This window comes from Astatotilapia calliptera, chromosome 23 (assembly GCF_900246225.1).
Source record: "Astatotilapia calliptera chromosome 23, fAstCal1.2, whole genome shotgun sequence".
NCBI classification, from domain to species: Eukaryota; Metazoa; Chordata; class Actinopteri; order Cichliformes; family Cichlidae; genus Astatotilapia; species Astatotilapia calliptera.
This window is the reverse complement of record NC_039323.1, coordinates 38,316,390-38,332,869: the sequence shown is the minus strand read 5'-3', so window position 1 is coordinate 38,332,869 and position 16,480 is coordinate 38,316,390. Positions and strand designations below refer to the sequence as shown.

Below are 16,480 nucleotides of genomic sequence, written 5' to 3'. Positions count from 1 at the left end.
CACCGACTGTGACTCACCAGTCACCGGCGACAACGCTGACTAGGCTTTAACCATTTCATTCGCAACACCGTTGAGTCACACCAGCCCATTTATCCCCCTTTTTTAAGATCTAAAAATCAATCTAGATGTTGAATCATAATCTGACAATGAAAAATAATGGTAGTATAAGGTTAGAACATGCTGAGCAAGACAGGAAATATAAATGCTGTATATTGGTGTGCATTACTGTGTGTGTGTGTGTGTGTGTGAGAGAGAAAAAGAGAGGCCGGCAGCTGATGTTATGGCTATTCCCGCTGGTCTCAGCTGTTCCTTCATTTTTCTACGCACCAACTGTTGTTGAGCCACAGCATGAGGCCCCTCCCGGGAGCAAAAACAGAAAGAGGAAAAAACCTGACCTGTGTAACTGTGTGTGTGTGTGTTTTCACAGCAAACAGACTTCATGTAACAAGGGAAGCGTGTTAAAGGGGATGAAAGATCTCATGGGTGCGTTGTGCACATGCACGGCATTACTGACACTTGCATCTTAAAAAGACAAACAAACAATAAAAAACATTACAAATTACAGATCACCCTCCCCCCACCATTTCTGTGTAATTTGCACACAGTCGACATGTGATATCACTCAGTCAACACAGGGCCATTGAACAGGTGCGGCAGTGACACACGGGCCTGTGCAGCTGCAGGGGGGGGGACACACAGTTGTTTCAGTCACAACAGCACGGCGGCTGGTGGGGCAGCTGCTCCACGGCTGAAAACAAAGGCAGGCCTGCGTCACATGCACAGACAAACATGACCAAGTTATGATGGAGATGCACTGTATGGAGGAAGAGGAGGGTCTTTCTGATGTGAACAGACAGTGTTGTTGTAGAGTTGAACCACGCATTTAAACAGATGTTGCTATGAGAGGTATAAAATGGTCAGGTAAGTGTGCCGTTATGGACCCAGTGTATTAAAAAAAGCAAACAAAGAAACCTCCCCAACAAACACTGTCTTCCTTTGACTGGAAACTCAAGTTGTTAACTGGGCACTACAAAAAAACCCAAACAAAAAACCCCCACAACTGTCCCAAAAAGGTGCTCTGTGCCTCGCTGTCAACAACATCAGCAGATTTTTTTTTTCCTTTCATTATTTTTTAATGTGCTTTACTTTGGTGCCCCATTCAACACCAGACTGAGGGGAAACACAGAGTCCAGTGTGGTGGACACAGGTGTGTCCTTGTCCACCCACACTTCCCCGATTAGCAGCACTCCTCTGGGGCGGCTCATTTCCTATCGGGCCAGGAAGTGGGAAGAAGGGCAGTGCAGTCGGAGAGCATGGAGTGATGATGTCACAGCAGGAAATAAAGACTCAGATTGTTGTAGGTGAAATGAGCAAGCGGGCGAATGAGTTAGAGGGCAGGGATAAATGCATGACACATGTGCACTACGCTTCATGGTAACTATATCAAAGCCACAATCTGTGACTCCAGCATGAGCAACAATCTGACTCTGACATGCAAACTTTGACACACAAAGACAGCTGAAGCAGACTGTTCAAAGTTTTGGTGGACTACGTGCAAACTTGTGTCATATTTAAACAGCCGAATGGTGTTGACAAAACAACACCACTACATTCAAAGCAGCACGCTATCCAGTGTAAAAACATTAACTTTAACATAAGATTAATACATTGCATTGGTATCCAGAATTTGCTGCGTGTCTCACTAGTCAGGCCCCATCTGCTCTGGTTGTAGTGGTATATAATCACACGCTGACCTATCAACTCACCTAACCTCAGCTTCACAAACAAAATGTCAAGGTGACACAATACAAACTAGAGATTACTTGTTTTTTTTTTTTTGTTTTTTTTTTTTAAAGCATTAGACTCATTCGTGTGGGTTGGATGACAAGCTATTTTCTGGAAAATTTATTTACTGTATAAAATTTAACTGTTGCAGAATAGATACACACCTTCATCTGATCTCAAAGGACCCCGAGCGTTCTTGTGAGGGCAGATGATCAATCAATCAGCTGCCTTCATGGTTTGATCCAGTGCCGATTCTCACCGGTAAGGCATTAGTAATGGTATAACTGCATTGCATTGATCAAGTCAAGTGCAATTCTGAGAAGTAGCTGCTTTCCTTCTTGCACAGAGGCCAGCATGACCTCCTCAGTGGGTCAGGACTAAAATTACAACTTTTATGTCAGCCGAGGCTGGGAAAGAAAAAACCCCCCAAAAACCTCAAATTACCTTCTTACTACCTTCAAAACTCTATTCATATCACCCTTTTACTCTCAGTACAGGGCACTGGGAAGACTGCTTTCTAATATTAAAATACTACCCATGTGGGTCCCTAATTTTACTTTTTCTATTTAAACAGCTAAATCCTTATTCAAATTACGGCACCAAGACTCTACTGAAGCTAGAAACACAACCTGCCCTGCTTAGCAGCTTTTCCCAGTGGTTACTATCACTCACAGGCTTCTTTAGCAATACCCACTCGCACACGGCCAAGTCTGGTTGCAATTACAAGGAGCTGATCTCCTCTCCTCTGTGGGATTCTCCACGGCCCATGCAGTGAGCACTGGGCTCTGGAAAAACCACACATGGTGGGAATTATGGAATAACGCTGCGTCAGGAATGTTCCCACGATGGCCACTGGGATCTGATGGAGGTCCCACCGGCTGGCTAGCTGCCGACAGGGTTTATTGGCAAATGTAATGTAACACTCACACACATACAGAATTACATGATGAAATGCCTCTTGTGTTAGCGCACAGCTGGATCAAAATGTCTCTTTGTTTCAAAACGTTTTTGCACACTTGTCATTTAAGTGCAAACAAATCCGTGTGTCGAGCTCTCAGACTTCATCATTAGCACAGCTTGATCACAGCTGATCAGCTTAAAGCCTGAAATCTCACTTCTTATTTACACCATTTCATCTGAATAATCTCTTGATGGGGATGACCAAAAAGCAGTGAGGGGTGAAGCTGACAAATCAAACATGACAGTGACCCTCCCTGTCACCCCAAAGGCATGTTGCGGTGACAATCTCAGGGGCAGCTCTCGACTCATACACCGAGTATGGTTGACTGTGTGGCACGTGGGTCAAAATAATCAGGACTCTCTAGAGAGTGAAGATCAACGGAGCAGAGAGAGATTAGCAAGCTACTCAGCCACGAACTTAACCCAGAGATGCAGTCAATAGGCGCTTGCGCTCCCTTGCTGAGCTGCCGGGGTATTAGTGAATGAGATTTGCCAAGAGGCAGTCACACAAGCACCCACACACACACACACACACGTTATTTTGTGAGATTAAGCCTGTAGGTTTGACTAACCGTCCGGGGATTCTCTCAGAAAAATGAGTCAATCCACTTTTACCGCACAGAGCACGGCTGTTTTCACTCACTGCGCTGTAGCTGTAGGTCACTGCAGTTACTAACTGAAACTCTAGATTCCTTCAGTGTCCTACATGAACCCTGATGTTAACACACGCACAAAAAAAAAAAAAAAAAAAAAAAAAAAAAGAGGAAAAAATGGAACAGCCTGCCAAGATCAGTCGGTACAGTAATGCAGAAACTGAAGCCAAGCGTTGTGAAAAAGTGACTTCCAGACATTGGCAAAGGACGCGAGGATAGGAAGACTGACCTCAGTGTTTCCAGGCTGTCGTATTTCATATGACATCAGCTCCACTGATATTTTATAGGTTCTCATGAACCCCTCTCATCTGTCTTCATCCTCCATATGCTACTTCTCTCCTTCAACTCTCTTCCTCACAGGTGTTTCTTTGACTTCCCAAAGTCTTTTTGGCAGCCTGTATAATTGTGAAGTAAGTGTCACGGGGATGTGTGGTGAGCCCTGTGGCAATGAGACAAGGACAGGCTGCTTTCCAGTCCTTTTGTAAGTACCACTTGCAGAGAGTAGTTACTTACTAAAAAGACATGAGCTGGGGTAACTTTCATGATTACGGAGGAGGGTGTAGCTACAACATCTGAGAAGGGAAAGTAGGCTACAGTGCATATTTAATGGTAAAGCAGGACTTTTAAGCCCCAGTTTTTGCTGCGCTGCTTGTTTGCTGCTTGAACAGAAACACTTGAAAGAGTTGGAGCATTTCAATAATGTAGGGGTGCATCTGTTTCTGCTTTTACTGTATGCAATGTAAACAATATCCTTACTTAATATAAACTAGTGGGTTCCACTTAACTAATGCCTATGTGAACATTTTGCCCACAAACTGAGCAGCTTAGCTGTAAATACATGTTTCATTTAATAACTTTTGCCTGACTGTACAGAACTCTTCTGCAAGAGCAGAGACTTGTGAGTCTGTTAATGTTTAACTTTAAATTTATAATTTAGTAGTGCTGTAATCATGATGTTATTTATGTTGTGTTTAGACTTTGATTTCTCAGGATTTGTACTGCGGTTTTAGTGTTTGTGAGAGTTCAGCTTAGCAACAGGCCACCAAATGTTCACAATTATTATAAACCCATTGTTCTTGTACTCGTGCGGTGTATGGGTCACAGGAACAGAAGAAAACCTGAGTTTATGGTCTCTTAAAACCAAATGTAAATATTGCAAAACTTTCTAAAAACTAATTAAGCTATTCATAGTGATACTTTCCAAGTCTATGCAACCACTTTGTCAGGTAAACCTGTTCAACTGCTTGTTAATGCAAATAGATAACTGGCCAATCACATGGTAGCAGCTGAATGCATTTAGGCATGTGGACATGGTGACGATGCCCTGCTGAAGTTAAAACTCTGCAACAGAATGAGGAAGAAAGTTAATTTAACTGGGTTTGACCATAGCAGTTGATGCCAGACAGACTAGTCTGAATGTTTCATAAACTGAAAACAAATACCCAGTGAGTGCCAGTTCTCTGGCTGAAAATTTATGTCACTTGCTATAATCAAGGTAAGCAGAAGCGCGTCTAAACTCGCAACGTGTTCAGCTTTGAAGCAGATGGGCTAAAGCAACAGAAGAGCACACTGGGTGCCACTCTTGTCAGCTAAGAGCAGGAAACTGAGGCTACAGTTTACACAGGCTCACCAAAACTGGACAATGAAATAAAACGTAGCCTGGTTGAATGAGTTGATTTCTACAGAGACACTCAGACGATAGGGTCAGAATTTGGCATAAACAACGGATCCATCCTGGCTTGTATCAACAGTTCAGGCTGAAGGTGACAGTATGTTGGTGTAGGGGATATTTTTTTTCACACATTTTGGGGCCCTGTAGCAGCTGAGGATCATTTAAGCATCATAACCTACCTGAGTGCTGCTGCTGACCAAGTCCATCCCTTTATTACCACAGTGCATTCATCTTCTTACAGCTGCTTCTAGCAGGATAACACGCGATGTCACAAAGCTCAGAAACTATTTTACTTGCTCATCTGATATCAATCTACATGCATTTAAGTTTTTTTTTTGCTATCAACTCTATTCTGATTTTCTGTTACATTTTAATGTTATTATTCCTAAATTATTATTTTAATTCTACAGCACTTTGTGAGTACATGTCTGTGAAAAGTGGTCTATAAATAAACTTCAATTCAATTAAGATATTTAAGTGATTCAGGGCTGTATTTAAATAAAGTTAAATGTTATTTGATGCATGCCCCCTGGTAAATGCAAAGTACGTTCTTTTATACTAAAACATCATTAAGCAACAAGGTCTCAACTGTCCGCCTCTCTGTCTCCCTTGGGTGTGCGGTGTTGCTGTTATTTAATAATTTTGAGGCAACGAGTTTGCATTTTCTTTTAATATGAAATCAACTTATCAGATTTTAACAGTGTGTGTGTTTGGAGCAGAATACTATTTGGAGCTCAAGTGGATGACAAATTAAATCACGTGCATGCCTGAGTTTGGAATATATTTTCTATTTGCAGCAAGATTTTGTTTTTTTCCCAATGCTTCAGACATACCACAACTGCCACTGTAACCATACACACAAATCTGACACTCCATCACAATGCAAAGCCATCCTTTACCTCCCAAAGGAGACTCCAAGAAAGAACACTGTATCTGCTGTAACTACATCCTTGGTTTTCTCTGACAGTCTTATAATGCCAATATTGTTAGTGTTTTCAAAGTGGTAAATAAACCCAGATCCTCAGTGGATTTCCCTGGTATGTAACCCGGAGGTCGATGGTTAGAAAGCAACTGTACAAGCAGGCGTGCGCTCCTCCAAACAGAGGCAATCTAAACATTTCAGGCCCAAAAGGAAGGCATTTCACAGCTGGGTGAAGGGACACAGTGCAGATGAAATTTGTTTGCATTTGCGTGCGATGCTTCAAACCTCTCAAACCACATCTATGCTGAACAGTTATCAGCTAGAATGCAAACAAACACATCAAGCCTGCATGCACGTGACCACGAGGACACGCACGCTGCTGTCACGGCTTCATGAGAACCAAGTGAACTCTGATCAGACGGGGAGCAGAGAGGAAACACTGAATGGCTCTGCTGATGTTTATCCCAGGCTAGAAATCATGCTGCTAAAAGATATTTGACTGTTTAATTTAATTCACTTGCAAAATTGTGAATTGCTTTCACATGCACCGAGTAGGAAATAAATCCACCTTCTCCTTCCATATGTAATTTTTAGGGCAGACAGATCATACGTCACTCCAAGTCTGCACTTTGCACAGTATTCATACTACTCCCGCTCGTCTGAAGCATTTTTTGTTGTCTTCTTGTCTAAGAGGCATTATGAACTTCTAAAGGCTGTCCATCCACACAGACCAGCCATCTCATCCATCAAACAGTCCCGTGACTGTTGTGGCCTTTGGAATCACCCTACGATACGATATTATCACACTACTTCACTCCCGATACAATATATTTGTGACAGCATTTTGCAGAGAGTATTGCAGTAAGATATATTGTGACTTATCTTTTTTAAATTGCAAGATATGTGCTCAAAGTTAAACTTTGTCAATATCTGTTTTAATCAATAAGATGAATTTCTCTCACTAAAACCTGCCATAAATGTTGCCATAAGATGGATCTGATATCAGTCTGTCGTTGAATTGTGTCAAGTTGGCAATTACAAGCAATTTGTTTCTGATAATACAGCAATACACGTGTCCAACACCCTCAAGCTCTGGGCAACCATTTAATCACCACAAGTTGCAATCGGTTGCAGAATGTGAAAAATATCAAACAAGCTCCACCCCAAATGCATTACACAATGCAACGTAAAGTTAACAAAGCAGTGAAATAAACCATCTGCAGTACAGTTAAGAGGGGAGGCGGGGTCGCCACCAGCCACCCAGCTGTGAGAATCAGCCACCTGCCATTGTCAAAGTCATAGTGATTAATAGCTGCATAAGCTGCTTAAACAAATTGTACAGTAAAAGAGGCAACAACAAAGAGACAATTAATGACTGAAGGATACAAAAGGCTAAACACGTATCATAGCAGAGCAGATGAAATATCGGAAATAGGTCAGGAAAGAGGCTCTGTGACCATAAAGACTAAGTAGTTATATAGACTAACCAGAGTAGCATGGTCTCAGTGACTTGCCCTTTGAAACAACAAAAGTTGGCAAGCATCTGCCTGCTTATCGAATAATGCAATGCAATCTTTTTTTTAACAATCCCAGGAAACTTACCCTTTTTGCCCACTTGGCTATAAATAACAATGGTTTCAAAAATCTAAAATCTGCCATATAGATTAAAAAACATTTGAGAAAAAAGATCTGATGCAGGATTTACAACAAACTCGTCAACATCACACGCTGACATGCTTTGGCCTCAGGAACAGCCACAGTCTTGCCAAACACATCGACAGTTACAAAGCAAAACACATCATGACTTACTGAAGCCCCCTCCCCCTTCAATAAGTGAAGGGGTCCAAGTGTTTCCCGAGAAAAGGCATCGTCAGTTCAAATACAAAGTTCGGTTTAGATAAATCAAGCTGCTGCTTCCTTGACTTGTGATTGATGGAATATAGCGTGAGCTTCAGCGCCTCAGAGTGCGCTTTTCCTTTAAGAGCTGAAATCCCACCAGAACTGACCCGTACTAAAAATGCATACTCGTGATACTGCACTCATCCATTAGCACAGATAAGACCCAACATGGAAAAGAGATACGACTGTAGGTCAATTATAGCTGTGTATTTTGTCTGTGCACTTGAGCTGCCGAACGAGGACCAAGACCACGCACTGCCCGAGAGGAGAGCAGGAGGAGAGGCTGATGCCCTCCTTCTGCCTCCTCCAATCAGTAGTACAGCATACAGGGAGCAGGCTGCACTGTCTATGTGCTGCTGTAGCACAGGTGGGCTACAACAGCTGAGTGCGGAGCTTTGAGATAGTAAGAGTCTATGCTTGTTTTAAAGCATGCAAGGCCTTGTAATCAATTTCCATGTAAGAGAATAAAAAACAATCGACAAAAGAAAATATGATCAGAATCTCAGTTGATTTCCAGCCAAAGAAAGCACTGACACAAGTCTCTACATTTATATAAAGGCTAACAGGCACAGCCTCTTGCTATCTGGAACAGCAGAGTGTTTGCAGGCTGCAGACAGGCTGGCTAGCCATTTGTCTTTGTCTGTAAATGGAAGGGGCAGCTGTCACCAAAGGTCAGCAAAATGTTACCAGAACAAGGCCCTATAGAGGATAAGCCCACGTGCCTGCAACAAGGAGGGGGGACACACCCAAGTGGAATGAGACCTACACACTTTCTCCTTCTGCGCATTCACTCAAATGCAACACACCCACAACAAGGCATCCTGCTGGGATCATTGGGCAAGTCTCCGATGCAGCTGGTGGCCTTTTCAAGTTTACTCTGGGCTGTCCAACCCGAGCAGTGGTGCCTCTTACTGGCGTGGTTACATCGGGTTACAGTCTTCCCCTCCAGCTCTCCATCAGGGTCAGCTGAAAGATACGTTTGAAGTGGCATCCACCCCGCCCGACCCTCCATTACCCACTTACACCTGCGGCTGTAACACAACCTGGGTAAACTTACACCATCTTTGAGCTTTCGTGCAGGGAAGTTTCCTGCTCGGGGACACGGGTGAGTGGATGGATGGATGAGTCGCAGCTTGCACGACAGACCCAGAAAAGTGCTGACAGACAAATGGACGAGCATGCAAGAGATGGTAACACACACACATACACGCCAAGAATAGCTTTCAAAACTTTCCCGTCTCTGGAGATCAATCCTCAAGCCTGAATTTTCTTTGACAACTGTTATTCCCATCTAATCAACTATATCCTGGGGAAATCAAGCAAAAAATAAAAAAGGCTGAAAAGCAGCAGAGGGACAGCAGGGGAAAAACATAAGAGGTTTCCCCCCCCTCCTTCATCTTTGGCAAAGCAAGACAGCATGGACCAATAGGAAAACGTGTTTTATGTTCTATATTTTTGTTGGAAGCTGATGGTTTTTCTAAAATATAACCTTCTCTCTCACTATGTCCTGTTTTTCTCCAAAAAGACAGCTTGCACTGCAGTTAAAGAAAAAAAAATGCTTTAAAACAAGGATAGTAAAATGACACAGTACCTTAAAACATGGTTTAAAATTTAATCCACAACTGGTGGGGTTTTTTTTTATTACTAAGCAGTATGCCATACTGCCAATACACTGTGGCTTTGGAAGCAAGTTTACCATCTCATAGTACAACATGAAAGTCTGCATTAATTTTCTCTTGACACAAGCCTTTGTGTTAGAACACCTCCTTTTGTTTATAGTTATGACTTTGACATGAATAATAACACTGAATTAAACAGGTTGTGTATGTTTTTTGCTGCAGCTATAAAAAAAAATGTGGCTGGCCACCCAAAACATCCAAAACAACAGAACAAATATCTTTTGGGCCTTCCATTTTACATAACCAGCTGATAATTAAGTACTCCAGAAGCACATTCATAACAGGAAACAGAGCCTCAGTTGAACTGCCCAAAGGAATATGCTGGGTTTTCCAGATGTGTTTTGGACATCATTCATTTCAGGACTGCTTTTGTGTCACTGACATGACAAGGGAGTGAAATTTGACTCTGGTCTGCTGCCAAAAATCCCCATCCTTAAAGGCATGTATGTGCCTGACAGCGAGAAACCAGAAGTCCAGTAGTTATTTTCAACTCATTGACTGCACTGTAAGCAAACGGCCTGCATTGTTGCTGCACTGTCTCAATGCCCGGAATAATAGTACTTCCAGTCTAGTGCTTTGTGGATGCAAATCAGGCGTGCCTTAAGGACACAAACGGTCTATTATAAAGCCACTGTGGGGAATAAAGACTGTCGGGGGGCTGCTTTAGTGGCTCATTTTGGAAAAGAAAAATGCTGCTTGTTTTTGTTGTGTGTTCAGAAAAAAACAAGGGAAAAAAGCTGTCCTCAATTGGCTTTGGTAACATGCTTTTTTTTTTTTTTATTTTAAAAGAAAAAGGCATACGTCTGCCAGCCAGCCTCTGCCAATGACCTTTGAACCTTCCCAGTCAACGGTTCATTATCTTTGCACTATTAGCATCTGGCTGCAAGCTAATTGTAAGAGTAAAAATTCAAAGCCATGCGTGCGAAAAGGCTTGTTATGAAGCTAAATTAGTGTAAGCACAACATGTGTCTGAGCTCTAACTTTTCCCACAGACTTCAACTAAGACTCCACGAACAGCGCTAGTTTTTTTTCCCCCTTCATCCCCCCACCCACACACCAAGGTGTCCACTAGCTAAGGTGGATGCTAGCATAAAACTGGCGATAGCCACTGGTCAAACTGGCTGCATGTTTTATCCAATCTGCTGCCGGCGGCGTCACCCAACAAAGGGAATTAAAGCTGTGCCCATGAGCTGCAGTGGGGAGGCAGGCGACAATGGGCTGAAACCAGCAACAATAACACACCTCTCCCCCTCATTTTACCTGGTTTTAGGTAAACTATCGTATTTCATTAGGGGAAAAAAAAAGAAGATAAAAACATTAGCGCGACAATACCGTCGGCCATTGTAGCCTCCTCCCCGCTAAACAGGGTGGAGACTAGCCACACATCTTTCTGTTCAGCTGAAGGCAGAGGATGAAAATGAGGCTGGAAATACCTGTAGACGTCCACGACAGAGGCGCAGGGTTCAGCTTTGGCAACAAAACATCACACCAGTAACGGGCTCGTGTTCAGCTGGCACTCCCATTTAAAAAAAAAAAAAAATGCGGCTCTTTTCCCAGTCGGCGCAAACGCCGCACACCCTTCCTCCCCAAGAAAAGCAGCGTTCAATGGCCGCATAAAGGGGGGGGCACACAAACCTCCCCCCTCCCATTCAAACAAACGCCCTACCACAACAAACACTTTAACAAACAGCTAACGACGCATTCACAAGTGAATGTCTTCTTTCCCAATATCTAGCGGTTCATCTTTTAAAGAAGTGCGTCCGTTCCCTTTCCCCGAGGATACAGTCTAGGATGGGCTGGAAACATTAACTGACATTTAGGTTTTTTTTATTCCCTACCATGGTTGACATTTTCTCTGTATAAGTTAATAAGTTAGAAGTGAAGGAAGGGGAGGGGGATATCATTTTTAAAATGCCAGAGTAGTGAGGTGGGGAAAAAAATCCACTTACAGTGAAACAGGATTCACAAAGAGGCTCCTCTCCTCTGGTCTGCGCTCCAATGGGAGTAAACGTCCACAGCGAGAGGGGAAACTCCTGATATGTGTATTTATCTATTTTTAAATAAAATCTATTTAAATTCCGCCCATTATCCTCATCTTTTTTTCCACGCGTTGCCCTCGTCTACACGAACACACAGAGTCCACTACTCTATCCCCTTTTTCCATTCTTCTCAGCCGGAGACACGCTGCGCGTCTCCGTCGTTTCCTGTCCAGCCCAGGATCCAGCGTTGCCTTCAGGATCTACCGGGAATATTGTGGATTAGAGATGACGAGGAATGGCATAGCTAAAAGGCAGACGAAAGGAGACACGATAAGCTCCTCTGTTTGGCCAATAAGCATGGTTTTATGCTTAATTCTTCAATATAAAGTTATCATTTGCCCCTAAATTAAAAATAAATAAATAAAAATGACAGGCTATACAGTTTTGCTTTTCTAGGGTCGGTCACTAAAGTATTATTATTTACAGATTGTAAAGGCAACATCAGCATTCAAGAGCTATTAAATAATAATAATAATAATAATAATAAATAATAATTACGCTTTTCAGTGCGTCTGAAGAGAAATTCAGGTGAAACATCTAAAAGTCTGAGGCGGCCACAATGCACCGATTTAATTGTACCCACCTAAAGCCGCCACGACCACCACCATCAGACATAGGGGGCATGTTCCAGATTAGGGGATTATTTTTATCCATATGGATGTATTACATTCCCAATCCGTCCACCCTTCCAGCCTCTCAGTCATCTTTTGAGTTAAAATTCCTAATTCATGTGAATATTGTCAAACAAAATAAATAGTTACCATTGTGCCATTAACGCCTATTAATGCCTAGAAGCTATGCTTATCTGCATATACAAAAAGAAAAGCAACTTAATAACTATTTCCCATAACCTGTTACGCTGGAAGAAGATTGGGGTCGGATTTAAATGTTATGTGGCCATCTAGTGGACAAGAGAATACATTGCACCCAAATTACAGCTTCTGTGGATGTGCGGCTTTTTAAAAAAAAATGAATCTCAGGTCTTGGTAATCCCTTTTAGGAAACAGTTACAATGTACTGACAAGAAACCTGTATGGCACAGCACATTCACACGTTTTTTCCCTCCTTAAAACAGTAACTGTGTCACTGACTGTGCCATACACAGACTGTGACTCATACAGTGTACAGACTTCTCCTAAGTGCCTTTTTCTCTGCCAGTCAGCCTTTCCTGTAATCACACTTTGGCTCTCACACGAACCACTTCAGTACCTGCCAGTGCATTTTAATTAAAAAAAAAATCCTGTTCAGTAAATTTTCTCAGGTGAAACAAGGTCATCGCACCATTGAACGCTCCGCCTTCACAAGAGGAGCAGCACAAGTCTTACTAAAATCTGAACTGTAGTAGGATAATGTTAACACCCGTTCCATGTTATTGTTTAAAACACAAAACCTGAGTTTAGCTCGCTCTACACGACCAACAAGACTAAAGTTAAGCACGCTGATGGCATAAAAGGTCACAAACTGGGAAACAGCAGAAACTTCAGTGGAGGAGGCAGGTTTTTTTTTCTTTTTTTCGCCACAGGATGTTTTCTGTCAAGAGAGGGTGTGTTTGTGAGCCTCAGTCACTGCTGCACTGTGTGGGAGTGTTTTTAGTCAGAAGCAGAGAGGATCGAAGGCATTGCAGTCAAAAGAACACGTGCGTGATGTTATCGGAGTAACGGATCAGATTTTTTTTTGTGCAGGTTCGCTTGGAGGAGCTCGGAGGTTTTAGGTGATGAGGGGAAGCCTTGGGGGCATCATTCTACTGGAGGCAAATTCCCGCTCTTGCTGCAGAAAATGAGGATTTCATGGATGTTCATGTGCCTTCTGGTTTGCAAGTCATCGTATGGTACTCAGGATCAAAGTGACTCCAACTGTGATTGGAGCGGTAAGCGGACTTTATTATGATTACACCATGAGCATTATTATTATTAATTATTGCAGGTTGATCTGTGCATACGTAGGGACAACAAAATTGCTTGTTTTCATTTGTAAACACTGAGGTTCAAACTCTGAGTACTGCAGTAGTACTTGAGTATTTAATGCCTTTAGATTGCTGAACTACATCAGTTGTGTAAGTACATATCCTGGCTTGAGATTTCAGCCGCTCTCGAGTTTGTTTTGTTTTGTGGTTAAGACACATAAAACACATAGGGGTTAAATTTAAAAACAACACACATTTATCCGTGTGGCGCCCGAGATCGTCCTTAAATCGACAAATGCCGTAGTTCAGAAAGCGTGTGTTTCAACATATATCCATGCAACAGATGGATACGTCACCAAAACTGCATGTGGTTCATGTGTTACAGTGCTAAATGTACGTCTGACTCAAGTCTGCCATTTGTATCACACATCTTGTTTTTCATGTGAAATGTGAGTTTGGCCGAAAGAGGTAAATGTGCTGATATCAAACAAATTCCATGCGGGGGAGGAGCTGCTCTGAAATGACTGGTTTCAAAGCCTGAATTTCAGTAAGGGGAATTAAATGCAAATGTCTGAATCTTTGCAGGAGCTCTGGCTCTATGAAGCCTCTGCCAAGCGTTTGGTGCTGGTTACTGGCGGTACTTTTCCAAGCCTTAGATGAAGTTAACTTTTGGAAAAAAAAAAGCAAACAAATGATTTTTTTTTTTAAAGTATAACATGCCACGTGTAATAGGCATTTATGATCACACAAATTCTCACAATTGTCTCTCCAGGATTGACGCTTCATGACTCTTCAAATGACAACGTGACTGTAACGTGCCCGTTGATACTGCCCAAGGATGAAGAAATTTCGTTTTACCTTCTGAAAGATAAAGACATGATTTACAGCCATACATGCAAACAGAATTGCACTGGGATGAAGTGGGATGCTGGGGAACTGCACACAAATGGATCACATTGGTTTTTCACAGTCAAATTAGGACACAATATCAGAGGACTGTACAGATGCAACATCACAAGGGCGTACCCTCCTCCTCTTACGAAAGACTATGGTGATCCTGTGCTCGTAATAGGTAAAAGAGTCCTAAAAAAGGTTTTAAACAGTCTGTAATTCATAGTGCAGTACACTAAACACTTCCTGAATATGCTTCTTGCAGAATTCCCTCACCAGTGCCCAAAACCCCCATGCAATCCCACAGGAGACGCACCAAACACAAGCCAAGAATGGATTTGGATAATGGTGATTGCAATTGTCAGTATCTACGGTGTAACAGTCAGCATCATTGCAATGTGTAACTGGGTAAGATATCCTTGATCCACAAGGAAGAGAAAAAATAGAGCTCAAAACAGTCGTTTGTAGCAAATTATCTTAATGTTTACTGAAGCCTGGCCAATACTGCAAGTTTATGAGTGAAAATGTACTTTCTTTACATGTAAATATACACAACAGCAACGCCAAAACAAGGAAACATTGAGGTTTGCTAGTCTGCCACGCACAAACACTGACGACCCATTTGAATTTGCTCCGATGCTACTCTGCTACATGTGCTGCAGACAGTGCTGCAGGTGTTGCAGGGGATGAACTATCATGTAACACTATTTCTAAATGACTATTTCATAAGTGTTTGTTTTAAAGAGACAAAAACAAGTAGATTTTTTTGTGTCAGAGAAAAAAAAATACATTGATTTTGATGTATCTACAACGGCAGATGCATGTGTGTTATATTCACCTAACACACAAAAGACTGGGAGGAGAACCAAATCCCTCGGTATTTGGGTCAGGAAAGATATCAATCATAAAATTCTGCCAAATCAAATACGCAGAGCTTTTCACTGTGGCAACGCCTTGTTAGGGCCGATACGGTCTGCTAACCTTGGCATATTTATTTAATGTTCAACATTTATCGTCTTTTATCAACTGTAAGAGAAACATTTTGTTGTGTTCTTGTTAGTTTTACACATTTCTATACAGCCAATAGACAAATCCTAACCCCTTTGTACATTTTAGAATCGACTACTTTTTGTCAGATTTTAGGAAAAAAGGCACAACCCTCCCCCCCTGCATAGTATGAAGAAGATTTTGTTTCGTTTAAAATGTTCAAATTGAAGGTGTTCTCCATTAACATGGTATGACATTCGTTTCCCTTTCCGTCTCTGAGACAGTTGCTCATCTCTCTTCACGTGTCTTGCAGCTCAAGTTGAAGAACACAGAAAACCAGAGTGACTACATGAACACAAAACCCAGAGCGCCCAGGGACCGCAAGAAGAAAAAAGGTCTTCAGAATATACAAAGACACTTCTAATGACTTCATCGGATCATTTTGCACAGCTTTAGTTTAGACCTAAACATTCAGGCTGTCCTCGCTGTAGCTTATTTTTGTCAAACACATAATTGTGAGGTTTGTTTTTTGTGTTTTCATATTTCGTTGTCAACACTGTAGTAAATCTGTACCTACACAGCAAAAGTAGCATTTTTCTTTAAAGCAATGGCTGTATTAAAACTAAAAAAACAACAACACACACACACTCTGGGTTTCTGGTTTTGCTCACTTCCTGTTTCAGTTACTAAGTCTGCCTGTCTCTTTTTCTCACACACACACACACATACATGTAATTGGGAACCCCTATCTTTGTGGTCGAAACAGAAGGTGGTGTCTGATTGAGGGGACTTAACCACATTTGAAGCATAAATGAATGTGCTACAGTATGGACGCTCAATCTGTTAAAGAGAACTCACAAAACCGCAGCATCAAGAATCTAAATGTCATGCGAGCTGTTATTAAAGTGTTTGACTTCTCTTTCACTTCAGCGAGCTCTTACATCTCTCTCAAAGAGCTGATATCGCTGGAGCTGATGAAAGCCAGTTACTTGAAACAATAACAACGTGCACAATTTCCTGCCTTCCTCGCTCTTAGTTTTTCCTTTTTTTTTACCCGTCGTGCACTCTGCAGATGTAGCAGCTTCAAAGG

General features: G+C 42.1%; 2 protein-coding genes across 8 annotated transcripts in view; one reads left to right on the top strand and one right to left on the bottom strand.

Annotated features, from left to right (window-relative positions):
• The window catches only part of raph1b (Ras association (RalGDS/AF-6) and pleckstrin homology domains 1b), a 39,786-nt gene extending 27,944 nt beyond the window's left edge, over positions 1–11,842 (bottom strand). For 3 of the 4 annotated variants that reach the window (XM_026157670.1, XM_026157674.1, XM_026157675.1), the window contains exon 1: positions 11,520–11,842. The gene's annotated coding sequence lies outside the window, so the exon portion shown is untranslated. Of the gene's footprint in view, positions 1–11,003; positions 11,466–11,519 lie in introns of those variants that run through there. The other variant, XM_026157671.1, reaches the window with a different exon arrangement.
• Positions 7,815–16,028, top strand: LOC113015625 (uncharacterized). Of its 4 annotated transcripts, XM_026157679.1 has the most exons (5): positions 7,815–9,081; positions 13,292–13,476; positions 14,285–14,584; positions 14,669–14,811; positions 15,704–16,028. In XM_026157679.1, exons 2-5 carry the CDS (start codon positions 13,386–13,388, stop codon positions 15,812–15,814), a joined length of 645 nt encoding a protein of 214 aa, XP_026013464.1. In that variant the 5' UTR covers positions 7,815–9,081; positions 13,292–13,385; the 3' UTR covers positions 15,815–16,028. The 4 variants fall into 4 exon arrangements, with proteins under 4 accessions (XP_026013464.1, XP_026013466.1, XP_026013465.1 ...); XM_026157681.1 differs by lacking the exon at positions 7,815–9,081 and having other exon boundaries at positions 13,174–13,476; positions 14,669–14,751; XM_026157680.1 differs by lacking the exon at positions 7,815–9,081 and having other exon boundaries at positions 13,174–13,476; positions 14,669–14,763.
• Positions 16,029–16,480: the final 452 nt, after the last annotated feature.